The sequence below is a fragment of the Lupinus angustifolius genome, chromosome LG20, assembly GCF_001865875.1.
Source record: "Lupinus angustifolius cultivar Tanjil chromosome LG20, LupAngTanjil_v1.0, whole genome shotgun sequence".
NCBI classification, from domain to species: domain Eukaryota; kingdom Viridiplantae; phylum Streptophyta; class Magnoliopsida; order Fabales; family Fabaceae; genus Lupinus; species Lupinus angustifolius.
In genome coordinates, this window is record NC_032028.1 from 21,531,397 (window position 1) to 21,555,188 (window position 23,792).

At 30.8% G+C, this 23,792-nt stretch overlaps 3 protein-coding genes across 3 annotated transcripts; 2 read left to right on the forward strand and 1 right to left on the reverse strand.

Annotated features, from left to right (window-relative positions):
- On the forward strand, nt 1,371–23,109 carry LOC109335832 (eukaryotic peptide chain release factor subunit 1-3-like). The gene is made up of 4 exons (XM_019572042.1): nt 1,371–1,453; nt 3,419–4,843; nt 18,044–18,049; nt 23,099–23,109. The coding sequence occupies exon 2, from the start codon at nt 3,444–3,446 to the stop codon at nt 4,755–4,757; it is 1,314 nt and encodes a 437-aa protein (XP_019427587.1). The 5' UTR covers nt 1,371–1,453; nt 3,419–3,443; the 3' UTR covers nt 4,758–4,843; nt 18,044–18,049; nt 23,099–23,109.
- LOC109335833 (glyceraldehyde-3-phosphate dehydrogenase A, chloroplastic-like) lies at nt 8,025–10,731 on the forward strand. The gene is made up of 5 exons (XM_019572043.1): nt 8,025–8,132; nt 8,261–8,380; nt 8,892–9,196; nt 9,476–9,720; nt 10,081–10,731. Exons 1-5 carry the CDS (start codon nt 8,091–8,093, stop codon nt 10,581–10,583), a joined length of 1,215 nt encoding a protein of 404 aa, XP_019427588.1. The 5' UTR covers nt 8,025–8,090; the 3' UTR covers nt 10,584–10,731.
- LOC109335834 (xyloglucan endotransglucosylase/hydrolase protein A) lies at nt 13,214–15,687 on the reverse strand. The gene is made up of 4 exons (XM_019572044.1): nt 15,468–15,687; nt 14,805–14,905; nt 14,519–14,712; nt 13,214–13,705 (listed from the first exon to the last, which is right to left on the reverse strand). The coding sequence occupies exons 1-4, from the start codon at nt 15,649–15,651 to the stop codon at nt 13,306–13,308; spliced, it is 879 nt and encodes a 292-aa protein (XP_019427589.1). The 5' UTR covers nt 15,652–15,687; the 3' UTR covers nt 13,214–13,305.

A 23,792-nucleotide genomic window follows, 5' to 3' on the forward strand; every position in this document is an offset into this window, starting at 1 on the left:
ACTTATGCATTGAGCTTGGGTTATTCATGTCCATAAACTTGGCTTTTTGCAATAATTCGTTCGGTTTTGACCTGCACGAACACTATAAGAGACATATTTGATAATTCTTCACATATATTAAGTTTTATGATATGTTGGCACTTAACAACTTTTTTCAACTTAGAACTTTGTTTGTCCTCAAACATAAGTTCAAGTAGAATTTTTCAGAAACATGCTTGGGTTTTCAACAATATGAATCATACTAAAATGATCATGGTATGCAACTCAACTATATGTTTTTCTCAATACAATTTGACAAGTAACAACAATGAATTCAAGACTTAAGGCAATTGATGGTGTCTACCCTATGCATATCATACTTACTTGTATAACCAATATAATACATAATGAACTAACAATTCATATGTCATTACATCAGGAAGTACATTTCACTTTTGTCTCACTCTCTAAAGTAGTGTATGTCTCTCATTAGCATACATTGAACAAGCAACAAAATTAATTTTGTTATTATCTCATAATCATCAAGAATAGTATGCAGTATGGATCACTAAGGTCTTCATTATGGTTGTAGTGTGGTTAGGCTACAAAGAATATGGTTTTCCCATATAACAAAAATCCTACTAGGCTAAGAGAGAAATTCACACACTCGCTAATTATTTCACGCACGTGTATCACAAGTAACTCTTTTTGTACTACAAGCCAAATTTTTACCTTTTACCTTCTATTGCATAGTCATTTATCTTTTCAATCTCCTATTTTTGTGAGGTTTTGGTATTTCATTTTTGAGATGAAATGATAGCTTATAACACATTTTTATATCATATTCTTTCTTTCCATTTGTTCACACACACTATTTCCTTTTCCCCAACTTGGATATAACTATAATGTATAAAAATATGGATATAACAAGTTCTTTTATCCTACTAAAATTAGGAGATGATCATTATTTTTATTAATGGCTCAAGGGTAATAATAAATAAAACATGGAAAGTTCAAAGGAGTTATCAAGGGATAATGCATTTTTAGTAAGCTTTTCGGCTAAGTGGGTAATTTCCAAGAAACAAGTGTCTTGATTATTTCCATATTGTATACTATCATGACAATTTGCGAGGAAGCAAAACAAATAGTGCAAGTCAATGAAATCTTTTTACAATATATAATTATACAATTTTATTAAAAATATTTTTATATCTTATCTACAAAGAACATCAAATTAAGAACTATAAGAATAGACACATAAAATTTTGAAGATTCGAGAAACCTCCAAAAAAATTATATTTTCTTCATCCAACTCCTAAACAATGCTCTAAAACAAAGAAGCAGTTGTGTACATTATTAAATTATGATGGAAGTTATTATTGAAATATAAGTAAAGTAATAAAAACAGAAAACGAGGTTGAAGAAGCAAGGAACCAAACACAAGTGAAAACCCTAACTACGAAGTAAACCAGAGGTATCACCTTTCTTCATTGTTAGAATTCGATTCTAATTTCTCCAACCTCATGTGTTAGATCTATTTGTTTTGTTTTGTTTTCTTTGTAAAGCTTTTGATACAATTGTAAGTGGGTTTTATTCAATTGTTTTTATTTGTTTACTCTTTCTTTGTTTCATTTGATTTGTTTATGTGTGTTGTGAGTAGTAACTGCAAGAAAATATATCTGGGTATTTGAGCTGGTTGATGTAAAAATTTGTAATTTGACTTGATTTGATTGTAAATTTTATATTTAACATGCTGATTTTGAAGCAATTTTGGGGTCTCACAAACTTTAGTTTTTTATGAGAATATTTAGAAGGAAACTTAAAAGGAATTTGGATCCTTCAGTTTTGCATGGTTATTTGTGATCTTATTTGAATGATGAGCTCGTGGTTTTTGACGCAACAAATTAAAGTTATCCAATTCAGTTCTTATTTGAACTCCTACTATAAAATGATTCAATCAAAAGTTTTACATACCATGCAATACTTTTTAGTGCAAATTTTTCCCTAAATCTCATGTTTTTCGGGGTTATTGCTGTGGGGTTTTCACCTATTGTGGTACTATGCTGTGGTGGATGTTACATACTTATCGCGATCATCACAGCCAATACGTGATGCGGTTGCTGTTTATGTTTAGTGCAGCATTTCTCCCTTTTTCCAGTTGTTCCTTTTGTAGAGTCCTCAGACAAGTCTTTTCCATCCACACCCAATCATCACTTCTCTTGTTCTACGACTCGTAATAGCTCTATGAGTGTATGATGTTCAGACTCTTCCTCTCTTGTAGCACTATATTTCTAACTCATCGAGTTTAAGGTGGTGGGAACTTCTTTTTAAACGAAGGGGCATAACAATGTTTAAAAATCCTAAGATGGAAAGGGAAGCTCGATGCATAATGCTCCCACTTGATGGGTTTTGCGGATGTAGAGGGTATTTGTACTTGGTCTATCCCCTGCAAGTGGAGTGCCCTTATTACTACAAAGCTCAAGATGTGATAGTAAAAAACAAAGAGATATATATATATGTGCTCACGCGCTTCTGTATGTGCTCTTTAAAAATTTACATTTATACTTTTATAGGTATATATTCTTCCTAGCCATGGTATCATCAAATTAACCAAAATCAGTAGCTCCATGGGGCCATAAAGCACCTCAGTTTAGTAGCCATTCCATGATTGATGAATTACCCTTTTTGATAAAAGTTAACCTCCTCATGTTGTTTGAACTTTGCTGTTATATATCTGAATTATTAATTTGTGGAAATATAGGCTTTTTGATTTCTTACCCGAATTAGGTACTGTAGTTGTGTTGCTGAACTTATTCAGTGCATGAGAGTGAAAGCGGAGAAAGAGAGTTAGATTGTTAGCTGTTGGGTTGGGTGCTTTTTGTCATGGATGGATTGGATATTTTTATAATTGTTTAATGAAGTAATGTCTACTTTTTACCCATCTACTATATTCTGATGGAAAATCCACCAATTCATCCATTTGCAACCCATAAAAACCACCAATCAACTTTGTTATTTTGAGCGTACGGTAAGAAATATAATTATAGGCCATTTTCTCATACATTACCAGTTTCTAGTTATGCTTTGATCTCTATCTTTGGAGAATGGAATTAAAATATTTGATTTTTTGAAACCTAATGCTTGATTTAGGATTTCATTGTTTTTATTTGCAGTGGAACCTAGCTTTTCAAATTGATCCTCGGTTGTGACAGTATCAACATGCTAATGATTCTAATATTTTAATGCCCATTGTTGCCTGTTCAGCCTGTAATATTTGGAAAGATGCATATTAACATATTAACCTTACTTGCTAAAATGGTCTCTTAATTTATCTTTAAATGTTCTAAAACATTATATTGACAGCTTTTTATATGGTGGTCAATGGGTCCAAATATACTGTTTACTGAATTTGCTATCATATGTGTTTTTATGTCCGTAGGCTACTCTTCCTGTTATCACCGACAATGGCTGATGGTCAAGAATCAGACAAGAACATCGAGATATGGAAGATCAAGAAATTGATCAAAGCATTGGAATCTGCTAGAGGTAACGGTACCAGCATGATTTCTCTGATCATGCCTCCACGTGATCAGGTATCTCGGGTCACTAAGATGTTAGGAGATGAATTCGGAACTGCGTCAAATATTAAAAGTAGAGTAAACAGGCAATCAGTGTTGGGAGCCATTACTTCTGCTCAGCAGAGGTTGAAACTATATAATAAGGTTCCTCCAAACGGTTTGGTTCTTTACACTGGAACCATTGTCACTGACGATGGTAAGGAAAAGAAGGTTACAATTGATTTTGAACCTTTCAAGCCTATCAATGCATCACTCTACCTCTGTGATAACAAGTTTCATACAGAAGCTCTGAATGAACTTTTAGAATCTGATGATAAGTTTGGTTTCATTATTATGGATGGAAATGGCACCCTTTTCGGGACTTTAAGTGGAAACACCCGTGAAGTGCTTCATAAATTTACTGTTGATCTTCCAAAGAAACATGGTAGAGGAGGTCAGTCAGCTTTGCGTTTCGCTCGTCTTCGGATGGAGAAGCGTCACAACTATGTTAGAAAGACTGCAGAACTTGCTACGCAGTTTTACATCAATCCTGCTACTAGTCAACCTAATGTTTCTGGACTCATACTTGCTGGTTCAGCTGACTTCAAGACTGAACTGAGTCAGTCAGATATGTTCGATCCTCGCTTGCAGGCAAAGATATTGAATGTCGTTGATGTTTCTTATGGTGGGGAAAATGGATTTAATCAGGCGATTGAGTTATCTGCGGAGATTTTATCAAACGTGAAGTTCATCCAAGAGAAACGTTTGATAGGGAAATATTTTGAAGAGATTAGCCAGGATACTGGGAAATATGTCTTTGGGATCGATGACACGTTGAAGGCTCTGGATATGGGTGCTGTGGAGACACTTATTGTATGGGAAAATTTGGATATTAGTAGGTATGTGCTGAAAAATGGTACTACTGCCGAGATAGTCGTAAAGCACTTGAACAAGGAACAAGAGACTGATCAAAGCAATTTCCGAGATTCGGCCACCCTTGCAGAGTTAGAGGTGCAGGAGAAGTTGCCCTTGCTTGAGTGGTTCGCGAATGAGTACAAACGATTTGGATGCAGTCTGGAATTTGTGACCAACAAATCTCAAGAAGGATCACAATTTTGCAGAGGGTTTGGTGGTATTGGCGGTATCCTTCGCTACCAGCTTGACATCAGATCATTTGATGAGTTATCTGATGATGGCGAAGTGTACGAAGATTCTGATTGAAGCGTCTTTCATTGTCGAACCGTAACTTGGCTTCGGACGATTGGACGAAAGCTTTGTTGCTAATACAATTAAGACCTCCAAAGTTAAAGATATGAATGTTTTGAAGTCTTTTGATATCTTGGGTGGCATTTGAATGTTATGCTAGTGCATGGTTACACATGAAAGTGACCATGATGAATTACTTTCAGGTGAAGGACAAACTTGTCATCTTCATCTTAATTTATCTATGTGTATATTGAACTGGTGAAGTTCGTGATGTATGGATGAGGATTACATGTCCCCAACGGTGTCGTCTCAAACCAATCATATATTAACGCGTTGATAAAATAAAAATTTTAAAAGCAAAAAATAATAAAATGGAGTATTCCGATTAACTTGGGACATGATGTGGAACATCGTTTGGGATAGGTGATCTCCATCACGCCCGTGATGTGTTAGTTGTGGATGGTGGATTTGTTGTTTTCTTGGTGGTTGTGGTTGGGGTTGGGCAAAGTATCCAAATTTATGTTCAAGTAACCAAGTTCATTGATTTTAAGCATACATACTTAAACTTCAAGTACACTCACCTAAAGTTAGTGATGAGTTTCTTCACCTAAAGTTAGTGATGAGTTTCTTCACCTAAAGTAGGTGATTAGTTTCTTTATAGTAAGATGGCTAACTTCGGTAAGGATCCTCTCTATTAATGGGAAGACAAATGCTTCAAAAAACAAAGGAAAATACAATTTTCAGTGGTACATTTATCATTTTGATTATAATGAAATTACATGTTTGTCATTAAAAACAAGTGCAAAAATATGTACTTGTCTATTCATTAATAGAGATGATCCTTGTATACTTTTGTCGTCTTATATTCCACATTTATGGTGTTTTATTGATAATGTTTGTGATGAGTAGGAATGGTGGGAAGGAGTGTTAACTTAAGACAACAAATGTCAAGAAATGCATAACTTAACTTGACCAAGAAAAATAATTAAATAATTATGGAATTCATTTATTCTTCATGGACTTGGATGACATTCACAATTGCATGTACTTTTGTGTCTTGATGATGAGTGGAGTGAATGAAGTGTGTTGATAAAGAAGGGTGGAATGACTTGGAAGAATTTGAATGGAGAAGAGCATTTTTAAAAAGAGTAAATATTTATTTTGTTTCCTCGTATTTTTTTTATGTATATCAACTTGGTCATGAAAAATATAAATTTAAAATAATACCAAAAAAATATTGAATATGAGTCAAATTAACAATTTTAGAAATGTTGTATGACCTCTAGTATGGATTATTTTGACATATATTCATGTTTTTGAATACTAGTTTGGATTTTTTTGGTTATAGGAACAAACTATTACCCACTGAAATTTATAAGAATTAAAGTGGTAATTGGGTATTCATCCTTTTAAAGATGAGTGGGTTTATGAGGTGTGTTTAATTAAAAATGGGGTGAGAAAAATTCCTCTCACAAACAAAATTTTATGAGTTATGAGTATTATTTATTTCGGCTCATTAGCTTTCGGTTCAATATTGGCCACACAACCAATTGGTTCAAGCTGTACATGTTTGATTTTCCTTAAGTAATGTCTTGGGTTCGAGTCTTGTGGATGAAAAAATATTCACTGGGAAAGTGAGCCTCACATACCTGTAGATGTTCTCGACTCGGGCAGGATTACCTCCAGTACAAGGATACATGTGGGAAACCAAAAAAATATTTGGCTACACAAAGAATTTTATTATCCACTCAATTAGAAGTGAAAAAATCCCATGAAGTGGGCCAATGAGGATCGGAGGCAGAATCAAAATTGGAGATCCATGAATCAATTAAAAAGAAAAATTCACTTACTCGGTAAGTAAATTAAAAAAATCTACTTTATATTTTAGTTATTCATTATATAAAATTTAATGGTTTAGATATACTTACTATTTTAAAGCATTGAATATTCCAAGAATAAATAGTTAAATGTTGAATAAATTTTTTAACTTACTTATGAATTAAGTGGAACCCCGTCCATTAAAATATAATAAATAAAGTAAACACCAAATAGTCCTTTAAAATTCAATTCAATGCACAATTTTGTCCCAAATAAAAATTGGTAAAATAATCACCAAAGGTTTATTTGGTGGGATAATTTAGATTTTATTTTATATAAATCAGCATAAATCAGCTGAATGCTGAAAAAATTAGGAAAGCCCGGAAAGAAAACCATTTGAGATTAAGTTAAAAAAATTAGTGGCTAAAGGCATAAGATTGATAAGTTAATTTTTTGAATTAAAAGTGTTTGGTAGAAGTAATTGATAAATTGAGCACATTTGTTGTCATATAAAGTGTATCATTCCATATTTTACTATTTGTAATTGGTTGAAGAAAATGCATTTAAGTTAAAAATTTAATAATTAATTATTTTTTTGACTAATTACATGCAATTACACATGAAGTGGTATATTTTTTGGGATAAAAAATCTTCCACTAACCATTGTAAATCGATGTAAAAAGACTTATAAGTGAAAGGCTTCTAAATTCAGAAGTTTTGAAAAAAAAATCGAACCAAAACATGACAAATAATCTACTCTTTAATCCCTCAATATTTTGTTCCGACAATTTGTCCTTAAAATTTTGGAACAAGCCCATGTGGGAAGTTTTGAGGAACAATTAGTTCCAAAGAAGAAAAGTTTATTTGTATTTTTATAATGATCAAATTATTCTAGGAAACACAGCTTTTTTTTGTAGAATTCTTTAGTGAGTTTATTTCATGAGTAAAAAATGTATATATCAACTATGCTTGAATTTTATACACTATCGATATATCACTTATTATTCATATTTAATTATTATTGACATGTTCATAAAAAGTAATCTACATAAATACGTAAATAATATACTCTTATTTGAACAAATTGGGTTGCTTGGAAAATTCAAAAAATGACATAAATGTTTACTGAAAATAACAAAACATAAGATGATTGGACTCACAAGAACGGGTGGAGATCTGCTATCCTCAACCATGTCCTCAATCACGTCCCTGACCAATCACAATGAAGCAAAACTGATAAAGTTATGAATATTTAATTTTTTTTAACTAATGTGACATAATATGATTGGTCTGGGATAGGGGTTTGGGACAGCAGATCCTTGTCCCACAAGAACAAGAAGAAATCACCCAATCACAACCATTCATATGAATCATAGCCTATCCATAATCTAATCCTTACTTGGTTTCATGTGTCACAACCACACATTTAAATGTTACATTTTTGGAACTATATTAAAATTATTAACATGCATACATAACCTGAAAATATTTTGTACCACTATTTTTCTTGCTCTATTGTTTCATTGAATTATGGCTTCGGCTACTCTCTTTGTAGCCAAACCAACTATTCAGGTTAAAGAAGTTGTTTAATTTATCATATTTCATTGACTTAACATACGAAAGTTATATTATAAGTTCCATTTTTATGCTAAAGTTAGAGCTAACTTTTTATAGTTCAATATTCATTGCTTTATATTAAGGTAAATGGGAAGGGCTTCTCTGAGTTCTCTGGTCTCCACAATTCATCATTAGGGTACCTTCCCTTTTCTAGAAGGACTTCTGAAGATTTCCATTCAGCAATTGCATTCCAGACCTTAGCAGTAAGTACTTGGTTGCAATGAGTGGCTAATTTATCTTAAAATTATGTGTATAATGCAAGTCTGCGACCCGATGCATGAGGCTTCTACCTAGAGGTTGAGCCTCGGCATACATTGAGGTTGTTGTTTAGTGATCATGAGATCACGAGTTCAGATCATAGAACAGACTCTTAACTTACTTACAGGATTGGTTGCATAGATAAAATGTGTATATATATCAAGAAAATGATCATAATCACCAAAGTAATTCTTTAAATAATGATGTATACTAGTTCTAAAATTATATTCCAAGATCCACATTTGCCAGACATACATGTTGCTTAAGAAAAAGTTATTATATTCTTTGGCCACTAGAATTAGGCCCCTTTAGATCGGGGTCAAGTTCATCTTCAATACCGGAGGATCCAATATAGGATAGAGATGATGACACGTGACAAAAACAATATTCGATGTCAAACCATGTTTCGGCACAAAAAATACATGATAATCACTATTTACATATGTACTTGTTAAGGTTGGAAGCAGTGGAGGATACAAGAAAGGTGTAGTAGAAGCAAAATTGAAGGTGGCCATAAATGGGTTTGGTAGGATTGGAAGGAACTTCTTGAGGTGCTGGCACGGTCGTAAGGACTCTCCTCTTGATGTCATTGCCATCAATGACACCGGAGGTGTCAAGCAGGCCTCTCACCTTCTTAAGTATGACTCGACCCTCGGAATTTTCGATGCGGATGTTAAGCCTGTTGGTGATGATGGCATTTCTGTTGATGGAAAGATCATCAAGGTTGTTTCAAACCGCAACCCGGCCAATCTCCCCTGGAAGTAAGATCATGTTCTTTTTTCCGATCTTTGTGTGTTAAAATCGAGTTTTATTTCATATAAGCGATAGTTGTTTCCGATTTAGTCCTTATATGAAAAACAGATTTGCAATGAGAACTACTCGAACATAGGTCACACAGCAATAACTTTATTGGTTGCGCCAAGTCTCCCCTTCTAGTGTCATATATAACAACTAAAAATATGTTTTTGGTTACAATGATAGCACAAAAGTTTGAACAGTGAACTAGTCATATAAATGAAGTTGTGTGTATACTTTTGCAGGGAGTTGGGGATCGACTTGGTGATCGAAGGGACCGGAGTTTTTGTCGACAGCGAAGGTGCCGGGAAGCATATTCAAGCAGGAGCTAAGAAAGTGCTCATCACAGCCCCTGGCAAAGGAGACATTCCCACCTATGTAGTTGGTGTCAATGCTGATGCTTACAACCCAGATGAACCCATTATCAGCAATGCTTCTTGCACTACTAATTGTCTTGCACCCTTTGTAAAGGTCCTTGATCAGAAATTTGGTAATTCACCTTATCACAATGTTTTCTATTAAGCTTATTATCTATCTCTTATGAAATTGAAAGTCTGGGTTTCGAAACATGTCATAACTATCAGAGTCAGAGCCCAATTTCTCCCCATTGGGTTAAAAGATATCATTTAATCATGGGTCAAACGTAATCTTTTACCTGGCCCGATAGACTTACGCGGAAAGGGCATGTTGGGAAGTAAAGTATACTCACATCTAACATATCTATCGACTTGGAAATGACTTGTTGAAATTTCATTTAGAAGTGAAGGAATCAGATTTATGTAGTATCATACTATGTAGTAAAAGTTGTTTACATAAACTTTTCCATTAACTAACTGATTTTATATGACAGGTATTATCAAGGGTACTATGACAACAACTCACTCTTACACCGGTGATCAAAGGCTTCTTGATGCAAGTCACCGTGATCTCAGGCGTGCCCGAGCTGCGGCTCTTAACATTGTGCCTACGTCAACGGGAGCAGCAAAGGCAGTTGCCCTTGTCCTCCCATCTCTCAAAGGCAAGCTCAACGGCATTGCGCTACGAGTGCCAACGCCAAATGTCTCAGTAGTGGACCTTGTTGTTCAAGTAACAAAGAAGACCTTTGCAGAGGAAGTAAATGCTGCATTTAGAGAAAGTGCAGATAAGGAACTTAAGGGCATTCTATCTGTCTGTGATGAGCCCCTCGTGTCTGTTGATTTTCGATGCAGCGATGTATCGTCGACCGTGGACTCATCACTGACATTGGTCATGGGAGATGATATGGTGAAAGTGATTGCTTGGTATGACAATGAATGGGGTTACTCACAAAGGGTTGTGGATTTAGCTGATATTGTTGCTAATAACTGGAAGTGAAGGCAAAATGCATTTATGAAGTTCATTTTTCATGCTATATAAGCTTGTACTGAGAAATTGAACCATTAATTTTCTCTTGTGCAATGCATTTGGTACCTTCAAATGTGAGTCATGTTCATCTTTAGCTATTGTTAAATCATCGAATGGACATTTTAATTCAAGACATACATCTGTTATCCCACATTTTGTGTCACTTCATGTCTCATGGGCATCTGATTATTAAATATATTTAAGTTAAAATTTAATTATTAAATATTTTTCTGACCAATCATAAACTCATAGTACATGGAGTGACACAAAGTATAAAACAACATATGTTCCCTTTAATTTATGCTTCACTAGTAGGTTGCATTTTAATTTTTAAATCATGGCATGAGTAACCAAATGTATTGAAACTTAGGATGTTTATTACGGTTTTGTTTGTAGTTGGTTTTTCGAGAAAATAAAATGTTTGGAAAATTTTAAAAATAAACTTACAAGTACATTTAATAGTTCATAACCCTTAGAAAGGATGTAGATTCTATAACTCTAAGTTCAGTTTGAAAATGGATAATACTATAAAGCAATATGAAATAGTACATAATTATTATTACGTCTGTTGGTTAATGTTAAAAATATGGGCATTAGGTCTGTTGGGGAATGATGAATAGTATTGTTATTAATAAAGTCGTAATATTTGATGTCGTGAACTCATTAATATTTAAGTTTATGATTAATATTTTATTTTCATACTTATTTACACACGTGAGAATAGTAATGTTGAAAATTATTTTTTCTTTCTAAATGACACTATTATTAAATATATTATGTGATCTCCATAAATATGTCATGTTAGGAAAAAGCTGATATAATAATATATGGAAGGAACTATATCGATAAATGATATACAACCATCATAACTCTTATTAATTCTCATTCTTAATCATAACTTGTAATATATTTATATGAAATATATTTTAATTATGCACATTATATTTTATGTTTATTTAAGCAAGTGATCTTTCCATTTGATATATGGATCATTGCCTTGCAAAGTTTGCTAAATCTTGTGATCTTATGAAGTTGCTTGCGATTTTCACAACCTTGGTAGTATAAGCTACAAGAGGCTCCTATCACTATTGTAGACAAATTATAATTTAGTTAGTGTCGAAAATCTCAAATGTAAAATCAAAATTCATTATTCATTTTTATTTATTTGTTTATTTGAGGAGCTCAATAATTGAAAAGAATTTAAGTAAATGGATCAAAATATATTTACTTTAAGCATATCGATCACCATATATATCTCAAACCATGCATTGGTTTTATGAGTCATATCCCTTATATGTTTTTCAATTTACTCATGCTTATTTCAAGTATTTTGACAAATCTTCAAGAGCCTTCTAACCTTTGGTCATTATCCTCGATATTTCAAGAAACATCAATGCTAATATTGAAGGAGATATTCAATCAAATGGGTCAGAGTCATATACCCTAAAGAAAATTAGACATCATATCTTAAATTAATATCTTAAGACATTAGGTTAATAGGTCATATCATTTATATATTCTTCAATTTACCTCATTCTCCTCAATGTCTAACTTATCCAACCCACACTTATTTCTAATGAGTTGTAAGTTAAAGAAAATCTAAAATAAACAAGGGACTTGTATTATATTTGAGAGCTACCCCCTAGAATTATGCCTAACCTTTTATTAATTTGGATTCTTATTCAATCTTTTAAGTTGAAAAAGATGTATATATACACTAATATTGTAAGAGTTTTTTACATTATAACAATATTATTCACGATTCATATTCAATCAGTATTAACTTTTAAATATAAGTAATAGAAATGAATGATAAATGATAAAATATATATATAAATTTTTATACTGATAATACATAAATATTATTATCTTGTTATTATGATTGCATCGTATTTATGATGAGAAAATCATAATATTAATATTATAGTTACAATAGTGATTATATAATCAACAATGTTTTGGTTTAGTGGTGTAAGATTCCAATAAATTTCCAATGTTGAGGGATCCATTCTTAGAAGCAATACTTACTGGGAGGGACAGACACGGACTCTGAAAATGATTATTTCCTCACCCAAAAATGTGAAGAATATCTTGATAATACCAAAAAGAAATTGTGATTATAAAGTGCATTCAAAGTTTCTATAATCTTTCATAAATAATTTTTTTGAAGTATCTTTCATAGATAATTAATGTTCTTTGTTGTCATGGTACAAATGTTCCAGCTCCATCTTAGAATAAAGAGTTATCTTATGAGAGATGTAAGCAACACAGTTTTTAAGATATTCATTGTGATTAAGAGAATCTTATATGATATTTTATGTGTCTACTCTGTAATAAGTAATCCATGGTAGAATAAAAAAAAAATATATTAGTGTTGTCAGAATTGCTCCACTCAAATATATTCTGGTATATTTTAATAATAAAATTAAACATACAAGAAGTTAACTAATGTTTTGCTCATATAAAATGTCACATAAAATAATGTAGAAGTATATATTATTTCTCATCAGAGAATCGAATTGCATTCAGATACAAACAACAAAGCATATTTTTCAACAAACAATCTTTATCTTACACAACAAATAAATACCATAACTTATTTTTGGTAATAATGATTGTAAATTAAATGAGAAAACTTTAATGTTGGTAATAATAATTAAGAACAATAATAACAACATAGTAGTTGAAACACTTAAATGTCTTGGTCTCTAATGCACTCAGAAGGTTGTTGAGGGTAACGGTTGCGGTCACTGCAATAGTTATAGATCGTATATTTTCGGCGAACCCATTTGAGCCTTTGCCATTGTGCAACATCAAGGTCATGAAACTCTGGCTGATCCCACCACCTTTTACCTTGTGTGTCACAAAACTTAGCATTAACTGAGGCTTCACAACCATCAATGTGGAAGCCTTTGTATGAGGCTATAAATGGTGCTTTGGACCAATCTGTTTTCTCTAAACCACCCCTTGTTGCCCAATTATCAGCATTCCATAAACTATTATATAACTTCATTGGTTGGTTAAATGGGAATTTCACTCCTAAGTCATTGCTGTTCTTGAACACCCTGATTGGGACATCATCTACATAGAACCTGTATACACCCCACATTATGATTTATCCATCGAGAAAAAATGTATGTAATGACAATATACGATTATTATGGACTGGGATCCTCTCCAGTACTCGAATGTGAGGCCGAGATTTATTTTATCATTTGTAATAAGTTTTTGCCTAATAGTATTTTAAAATCTCAACCATCAATTTTTTTTAAACTCCACGTGTCATAATCAAGTGTGGTACTGAATTGTTTCAGTAATGGAGATGATCCATTTTTTATTATTGTACATTATTATTGTATCATCCACCATTCATATTTAATCACCATTGAACTTCAAACAAAGTAATGTCCAAATGAATGGCGAATGATATAGTAAATTTATACATTAATAGTTAATAAAAATTACATTCATTTATCTTAAAATTCGTAATTTATATGATATTTATAATCCAAAACATAGTTATCCCATCCGTAAGTGGGATATTGTACACCATACCACAAACCATGTAATTATATCGACAACTACAACTTTTCAGTTTGAGAAGATGAAATCTACTATTTTTTATAGGTAAATGTTAGTATTAGTATTTATAGTAGGTCAGACTCAAACTTTCAACCTCTTTGATACTATCAATTGGAGTCTAAGTATAATGTTTTATAAAATAATTTTTTTCACCAAATAGGAGCGTGAGATTGTACCTACAACACTGCCCAAAAAGTTAAGTTTGAAAACGATTTTCAACTTTTGGCACATGGAGCATAAAAAAGTTTGATGAAACTTAAAAGGGTAGGTGAAAATGTTACTGATTATAGGAATACACATGAGATAAGTTAAGATGTACTTACACAATCTGATTCAAGTTCCACAGAATAGAATATCTGTGATAGGTTTGTGTAGGATCAAACCAGAGATAGATTCTTTGTTCTCTGTCACCTTTGCCTCCTGTGAAAACATTTGTTTGTAAAATGTAAGGTTGTCCTGTTCTGTTTCCCAAGAATTCAAAGTCTATTTCATCATGTTCTGAGTTTTGAGATGATAACTGCATGGTTTCCAATCACAGAAAAAAAAAAGTTAAAAACTTTTAAAAATAATATAAAAATATAATATAATGAAAAGTTTTTTTTTTTTTACATAGAAAGCAGTGACTGTGCCAGCTGAATCACCAGCAACCATTTTTATGTACATGCTGAAGTGACCAAACAAGTATGAGCCCTTGGATTGGAAGCCAGTACCTATTGAAAAAATGCATATTGTGAATACTAAGGAATAAGATAAGGGTGAGTCAACAATATTTTAAAATTGTGGTCTAATCTAAAAAAATCGTTCTTTTCATCATCGACAATTGTTTTCTAATCATGGTAGTTTAAAGTGTTGCCTTTTGAGTAATTGTGATAATCTAAGTAGTTAAGCGGGAAAACTCAAAACCCAAAAAACTAATCGATTAGATAGGAGAGTCTCATAATTTAATATAATAACTAAACTTGATATGCTACAAAGAATCTTAATATAAAGAACATCAACATGGAGACCAATTTATAAAAAAAGAAAAGAATGAAAATGACAAAATTGGTTATTGTATTTTTCTCTCTTTTCTTTTAAGATATCAATACTTAGAGCAAAATGCAGTCTTTTAAATTGTAATTATGGTCGCAATATTAGAGTTTTGGAAATTTTATAAATATAGTGTGATTCCGCATTGCACCACAAACACATTATGTAAAATAGTTTTGATGGTCACCACAACTATAATATTGCGGCCACGGATTTCGAAAGAATGAGCACTAAGTAGCATACCAGTATACTTATCAAGATGAAGCTGAATCTCAGAACCTCCATTGAAGTATTTGATATGATCAAAGGCCCAAGTAGGGACATAGTTTCTACCAAATGGAACATCAATAGGTCTCTTTGGTATGGCTGCAAAAGAGACATAAACTAGTGATATCAAAATAAGACTTTTCAATAAATAAGAACCCATTTTCTTTGTGTTTCAATGTGTGATATGTCTTTGTTATATTCTAACCTTGTATATATAGGCACTATCTACAATGTGATGATATTACGTGTTTAGCCTTCACTGCAGCCTAATTATTAGTCACTTTCAAATTAGATTTATAATAATTTCACATTTGAGTTTATCTTGTTCTTTCTATTCTTTGAATAATCAACTAACAAATTAAGATTGGGAGGTGTATTTATTATATGAACATGTCATATAAGTACAATTATTATTTTCTATATACAAGTAGTAGCGTTAATACTTTAATTTTAAAGTCTTACATTAAATATGAGAAAAAGAGTAAATGGTTTATGAGTGCAAAAATCCTATAGAATCATTGTTTTATGATCATTTGCGAATCGAGTTTTGAAGAGAAAAATAATGAAATAATAAAGGATTTTAGATCATTTTGTTTCTTGAGTATGGATGAGTGAAGAGTTACAAGTAAAACATCACGTCTTGAATCAAAACCTTAAGCATTAGTTTCATGAGTCTTTTCTATTTATAAACTTTTTTACTCCTCCACGTATATTCAATATGGGACTTCACACTTAAATAAACCCAACACAATCAATTTTCCTTAATTTATGGCATAGATTGTTTGGTATCAGATAACTGACTGCGGTTTGTCGATAATTGATTTTTGGTTAATACATAACAAAATTATTTCTCCCAAAGTTGTAAAGTATAATTAATTGCCACTTTGGGCGCCACAATAAAATTGCCTCATTTAATGAATAATCTATTTTGGTACAAATTTACCAATAACTTGTAACTTATTTTGGTACAGATTTAACGAGTAACATATTTTCGTAAAAATTAGTGAGTTGAATTTTGAAAATAATGAAAAGTAAATAAAATATTTAGGAGTCGTGAAATACACTTGTAAGAAATAACTCAAAAACCTTATATTTCTTATAATCCTCTTCAAAATTTAACTCTCAAACATTCTCTTATAGAATATCTTAGATTAGATTGTCTATGTCACTTCTATAATTTATAAAAATAAATTAATTATTAAATTTTTAACTTGATTTTTTTTTAATAATAAACATTACAATAACAAATATGCTCCTTTTTATGTATTGCAAAAAAACACCTTATCCCACATATGAAAAAGTAGACATTATATATATATACTTCTAAATTTACTTATGCAAATAAATCTGGAGAATGTAAATATTTTGGCATCATTTATATTTTGTATGAAAGAAGTTCACTACTTGTATTAGTCAGTTTGTTTTTTTATATTATCAATATTATTTCCTTACTTTATTGTTATATATTTTTGTAGGGTATGCGATTGGTCCTCTGAACAAGTATTGTTAGGAATCAAACATTTATTATTTTAGTTTTTTTTGGAATATAATAAAATCTTATACTTTACATGAATGTTTTATATAGAGATAATTAGGAGTGAGAATAGAGTGGGCCCACTTATTATGCCCCATGGCTTAGTCTATTTAATGCTTGACTCGTTTGATAAAAGGTAAGGTTACTACTTCTTTAAAAGCCTATATATTTAAAAATGTCATATCTAAGCTTTAAAATAAGATGTAAAATTACACTGACAGTGTAAAAATTTATACATATATACTTCATCATCCACCGTTCATTTGAATTACATTTTTTGAAAAATCAACAATAATAAAAATCAATGATAATGATACAATGACAATGTATAAAACTCATACACTGTTAGTGCATACATCTTTTCTCTTAAAATAATCTGGGTTATTTGGTTATTAGTTAATTTGAGGCATAAGATGTTACTACATTGTGTATGACCTTTTATATGCTAGTTGATTTGAAGTCTAACATGGTTAGCCCTATGATAGGTTCCATTTTATAAATAGATAATTTGAAGGTTTAAGACCAATTATATTTATATTTGCATGTGAATGTCTAGTGACCTATATAATTAAAATCGTACTAACCTATTAATTGTTCTAGGACTATCATTAGCCTATATGGACATAAAAACTTACTTAATGGACTTTATTGATAATAAACTTTATCTAGATTTACAAGTTATGGCATATTTTGAAATAGATGAGGTTGAACCTCTAAAATTTGGCTTATGTAAGGTCAACAAGCTATTGGGAATATTCATCAATGATAGTTTCGTTCTTCGATGTCAGAAGATGGTTACCAACAAGATGTTGGTCTAGTAGTGTAAGGTTTCATTAGATATTTAAATTGACCAAAAGGTCAAAAGTTCAATTCTTGTGAGCGAAACTTATTGGGAGAGGCAGTCACACAATCTTTAATGGATTAGTTCTTTTCCCATAGGGTGAGGATATACAAATGGTTACACTAAAAAATTGTTGTCAGAACTTGGGTTGCTCAACTGAATAAGATATTTTTCGGTCTTGGACTGCCTTGGGTAGTACCTGAAAAGAGACTATGGCACTCAAGTCAATATTTATAAGTATATGTTAGAGAAAGAAAGTAGAGTGAAAATACAAGTTATCTTCTTATGAGTGATTTTACCTATTTATACTAAAGTAGTTTGCTTTCCAAGGGGAGGTATGTCATCATTAAAGGGCATGACCTTGTTCCTTTCATCCTAACAATGTTATGGAGTTCGGTTATCTTTGCCATGCGGGCAATCTAAACTTGTCTGTTGCTCGGGTAGTGTAACATTGCTTTTGGTATGAAGGAAGTTTTTCTGACATACCAGGTGTTGACTTGGCCCCATTCATCATTTTTGTCCTTACCTTTCACTAGGGCAATCTTCTGAGCGATCGACAATTACATATATCAAATCTTATCCACATCCACATGAGTCTCATTTTTAATGGCCAATTGATGTTGATCGGATGAAATAATATTAGAATTCAAGAATGATTTAAAATCATTTGCACAAATAGAACAAATAATTAACCAGCAAAATGAGAAAAAATAGATTACTTGAGTATCCTTATGCATGTTATTATATATACACTCATCCTGAATACCTATGAGAAAGATCTTGTTAATAAAACAAATTTACTTTAATTAAAAGGAAAAAAATAGGTGTAATTACAAAATATCTTTGAATTATAAAGATATGAAACACAAATAAATTCTTTTTGTGACCTTCTCTCCCCTTAAAGAAGTTTTTAATAAAAATAAAATAGTTATTGTGGTCATTATTTTGGTTAAGAGTATATTTGACACCTGAGGGAAGATTTGAAAAAAAACATGATCACTAACTTATTTATAAGCTCTAATTTGATAGATTAATAGATGTAACTTATAACTTATACAAGATGCCACTTTTTTCACATTTATCAATTAGTTACATATAATTTTATCAAATATTTCTAATCCAATCGGCTTTCAGCTCCTAACTTTCAACTAATTGAATTTGTTGTAACAAAAAGAAATTTGAATTATATTTTCATTTGTTCTAGTAGTTGAGTTGTGTCAATCAGTAATTAGTTATTTAATTCTCCTTAAGTAAGGTCTCAAGTTCAAGTCATGTGAATGGAAAAAATACTCACTAATAAAGTTAGTTCCACATATCTATAAATGTTCTCGGCTCGGACATGATTGTCAACAACAATTAGTTGTATAAACAGATCTATATAATATATACTTTTTTAGTATTTGAATTTATTGTTTGTCAATCAAAATCCAATGACTCAAAATAACTTGAAGACTGTATTTATTTTTGGGATTGTATCCAATACTCAAAATTGGATAAGGTTATCCATACAAACAATAAATTCTTCTTAATATTATTTACTTTTGAGAATATAATTTGAGTTTCAAATCCATAACTAATAGTATATTTATTTTTATAATATTATTATATTATCTATAATTCATATTTAACCAATACAAATGAAATAAATAATTGTAAGGGTGTAAAAATTCTATAAATTCTATATAGATATAGATATTAAAAGTGATATAAATTGGAGTAGATAAAGTTGAAAGGGGATTAAGTTTTGGATTGGTAAGGACCTATTCATGATGTTTGACTTTTTAGCTTCTATATGGCCAAAAAGGTGATGTAACCTTCTTTATACTTTGGGGAATTATATTTATATTCTTAAACATCTAAATACTCTTGATTTTTAAATATTTTCACCTATGTGTATTTAAAACTTAAATGTGTTTTTAAAACTAATTGTGTTTGTGCTTTTTATGATTGTAAATAGAATTGTTATTTTAATTTTTGATTGTAGCAAAAGAATAGGTGACATTTTACGATTCAACTATATTATTTGACTTTCAACTATATCAAAGGTATCATTTTACCCATTTTTTGTTAAGGAACTAATTTCTTTTGGAGTATGTGACTCTTCCTAGGAATCGGATCGTGGGCCATGTGGTCATCGTAGGGATCTAATGAAACCTTATGCGATTAGACCAACACTTTGTTGATACTTGAAACAAGGTAAATCTAAAGAAATAAAATTAAAAAGCATTGCATGTGGAAGAATAGTTGGATACTAAGATATGACTCTTTCATTAGGAATAGCTAGTTGGTTGAACGTACAAACAAGATCACATGATTTGCTTAACATAAGCCATGTTTATGAGTATACCTCACTTTTGTTGAGCAATAATTATAGGCATTATTAGTTGTTATAGATTTTCTCAAGAACCAATTCTAATGGGTATTGGGCCCTTATGTGGTACCTGCTTTTGGTAGAAAACCATAAACCATATCCATATTAAATATAGTTACGATAAAGTCAACGCCTAAAAGTTTATTTGCGAGTTATTTTAAATGAAAAGAAGAAAAAACTTTGAAATCATGAAAATAATCGTAAGATATTCTAAAGCATTCTTCTTCATTTTATTTTAAAACTCAACTCGAAATAGGAAAGTCGGTTAGCAAAAGTTTATATTTGACATATATAAATATATAAACTTCATTCAAATTCAAACTGTATTTGTTTGATTGTAATTTTTTTCCTCAAAGAGTTTATTGAAAAAATATGTGTCCCTCTTTTATATGGTGAAAATAATCATATACATTAATATAAATTCTTTAGGGATTGACCTATCTTTTTTTATTTGGATCTTTAATTTAATTGTATGAATATAGTTATACTCTTATAAATACTATTAATTTCATATAAAAAAATGTGGTTTTCAAATCAAAACTTAACTTGAATCAATCAAATAGAATTATTAAATCAAAATAACAAAAATATATATATTATTCTCTGATTTTAAAATACTGAATGTTTTTAATATTTCTTACTAATTTATTTTGTAATTCTTTAGCATATACCTTAACACACCTTAAAATAACAAAGAAAAAGGTAATAGATAAATACAAAAAAGTCATAATAAGTCAGAACAATGTGAACCTATAACTTAACCTATATTAATTCGGCCTTGTTATGCTTGAAAGAATCAAGTTTTTGAAACTCTATTTAATTAAATAAAATAAGTCAGGCCAGCCTTTTAATTTTAATGGAGTGACTTATGTAATAAATATATTACTATAATAATAATTATTATTATTAGTAATATGTTATCTTTATAAATCTAGTTATTAATTTCAATAAATTCTTAGTCAACAAATTTTTTTAATTTATTTATTAATATCCATTCTAGCCAACTAAACTATTTAGAGATATAATACATTCATCCATGTTAGTGCAATGTTTCAAAATTATGAAACATTAGACTCATACCTTTAAAAATTATGAAAAACTCAATATTAACCCCAAGCTATAGGAACGAATTAAAAAAAAGACTTTTATTTAAATCACAAAAGCTTGACTAAACCAAGAAAATAATAATATTTTTATTAGAGACATATAAACAAGAGAATGTGCAATGTTTCAAACCTGACAATAGTTAACACGTGTGCTTTTATATCTGACAAATAAAGGAACCAGAAAAACTTGTTTAATTAATTTAGTGGTTAATACATCATACATCTGATTGAAAGACAATAGTGTTGAAAATTGAACCTGTCAATTCTTGACAACCCAAAAATAATAGTAGATATTAGATATATACTAAAAATAATATGAAGATAAATGCATTCATTTTGTTTTATGTTTAATATATTTTGAAATCAAATATGATAGAACTTAACACAAGTTGAAAAAGAGACATTTTGCTTCAATTCAAATGGTAGAACAAAAAACAATAGAATAAGGCAGGTTCTTTTGTGTGTTCTGTTTTCATGCCACATGCTAGTGGTGATTCATACTTGTATCTATCAGTTTCAAATAAATGAATTTGGATCATAATAGATAAAAACTTATTCACCAATCCATAAATTATATTTTGAATTATGCAATCTATCCATATCTAACTTAATAAGTGAATTACAATTCATCTAATTTATCATTGAATTCATTTTAATAGATTGGATGGATAAATATCCAATCCGTTTATTTTTTAAATAAAACTAAAAATAGTTTTAAAAAAATCATTTTTAAAAAAATTACTATTTCAAGAAAGAATTTTTTAAATCAATGAACTGTGAATTATTTTGATACATCTAGTTATATCCCTACAATATGGAAAATTCACAGAACTTATTTCCATTGTGCTAATTCTATGTGTATCAACTTTTTCAGAAATTTCTCAAACATAAATTCAGAACCTTAGCTCTAGGATACTCCTATATTTCAGCATCAACATTTACATGAGAGTAAAAATAAATCATTGATTTTGTTTCTTCTATTAAATAATTTTAAATTTTAGATTAAAAGGCAAATGGAGGTGATTTCATGATTGTGAAAATATATGCTTATGAGATAACCTTTGGTGTCACCTCTGAAAGTATGTGCAAAGACATGTAAAAGTTGATGCAAGTGGAATTTGAAATTAGTATTATCAACAACTCAAATTCTTCCTTGTAATTCAAGTAAAAGAAAGTATACACTCATCAATCAAAGTACAGAAAAGAATTCTTGGAAAAGTTCAAGATGGATGCTAACAAGCCAATGAAGACACCCATGCATTCAGCAATAACTTTGAACAAGGACTACAATCATAAAAAAGTTGAAGAGAATTTTCAGATATCTTAAAGGAACCATTGATATTAGTATGTGTTTGAAGTAGAATGATGAATCCAAGTTAGTTGGGTCATGTGATGTGATAAGGTAAATTGCAAGTGCACGATTATATCATCAAATAATAAAATATCGATCTTATGAGGACTGAAAAATTCCTTTAATTATTTCAATTAATTTAAACTTAATTCAATTAAGAATTGAAATTGAATTTAGAACAATTGAACAATTGACAAGAATAATTATAAAAAAATAGTAAAAATGATTTAAATCTAATTTAGGAAGAGTTCTCACTTTTCAGGATAAGGGTTATCGCCTTTACACTCTTAAATCATTATTTTGCTCCTTTTCATGAACATTAAGTTATGAGGGTGTATTGCTCTTTGATATGTGGCATTATCTCTCAAGCTCCGATATATGTACTCAATTGAAGTCGCACCTACTTTTGTGGTACGGTTGTCAATCGAATCATTTACTTAGATCTTTCTATCCAATCGCTTCATAGCAATCTAATGTGAATTCCATAAACCCCCGAGATTCCTCATACTACTCCCGTGAATTTGGATTCTAGTTTAATACCTATTTTATGGCACTTTTACAACTTAATCAACGTAAGTAAATGGAAATATACTCATATATGATTTAAAACTCATTTGATTGGCTAAGTGTTACCCCTAAGTAGTTTTGTAAGCTTAATCCGGACAAAAGAGCAGAAAATTCTAAATTTCTAGGCAAAACTTGGACACGCTCGACGCACAGATCATGCTCAGCAAAATTGACAGCATCTGATAGCTGCGCCCAGCTCCATTTCCAAGCTCAAAACCAATCCGACACTGAGCATCTAAATTCAAGGAATTCAACAATTGCTCATTGTCCAGATTACGCTCAGCACAAGATTCATGCTCAGCGTAGTAGGTGGTGCACTCAGTGCAACAAGTCGCGCTGAAAGCAGAAGCTAGTACCAAAAAAGTATTTAAAGGCTCTTAGACCACTCCATTAGACACACTACTAGTTCTTCAAATTGTAATTTCTTTTAAGCTAACTTTTAGAAAGTTTAGCACCTAGTTCATTGAAAAAATAAGTATAAGCATCATAAGTGATAATCATTACTCGATTGTGTGTGGTTCTACCACCCCA

Excerpts from the sequence above, each read along its gene's own strand:
- LOC109335832 (XM_019572042.1), top strand. The coding sequence starts at position 3,444 with ATGGCTGATGGTCAAGAATCAGACAAGAACATCGAGATATGGAAGATC.
- LOC109335833 (XM_019572043.1), top strand. The coding sequence starts at position 8,091 with ATGGCTTCGGCTACTCTCTTTGTAGCCAAACCAACTATTCAG. Across the intron at positions 8,133-8,260 it reads TAGCCAAACCAACTATTCAG|GTAAATGGGAAGGGCTTCTC; the intron begins GTTAAAGAAGTT and ends CTTTATATTAAG. Across the intron at positions 9,721-10,080 it reads GGTCCTTGATCAGAAATTTG|GTATTATCAAGGGTACTATG; the intron begins GTAATTCACCTT and ends TTTATATGACAG.
- LOC109335834 (XM_019572044.1), bottom strand. The coding sequence starts at position 15,651 with ATGGGTTCTTATTTATTGAAAAGTCTTATTTTGATATCACTAGTTTAT. Across the intron at positions 14,713-14,804 it reads GCACAGTCACTGCTTTCTAT|TTATCATCTCAAAACTCAGA; the intron begins GTAAAAAAAAAA and ends GAAACCATGCAG. Across the intron at positions 13,706-14,518 it reads TGGAACTTGAATCAGATTGT|GTTCTATGTAGATGATGTCC; the intron begins GTAAGTACATCT and ends GGGTGTATACAG.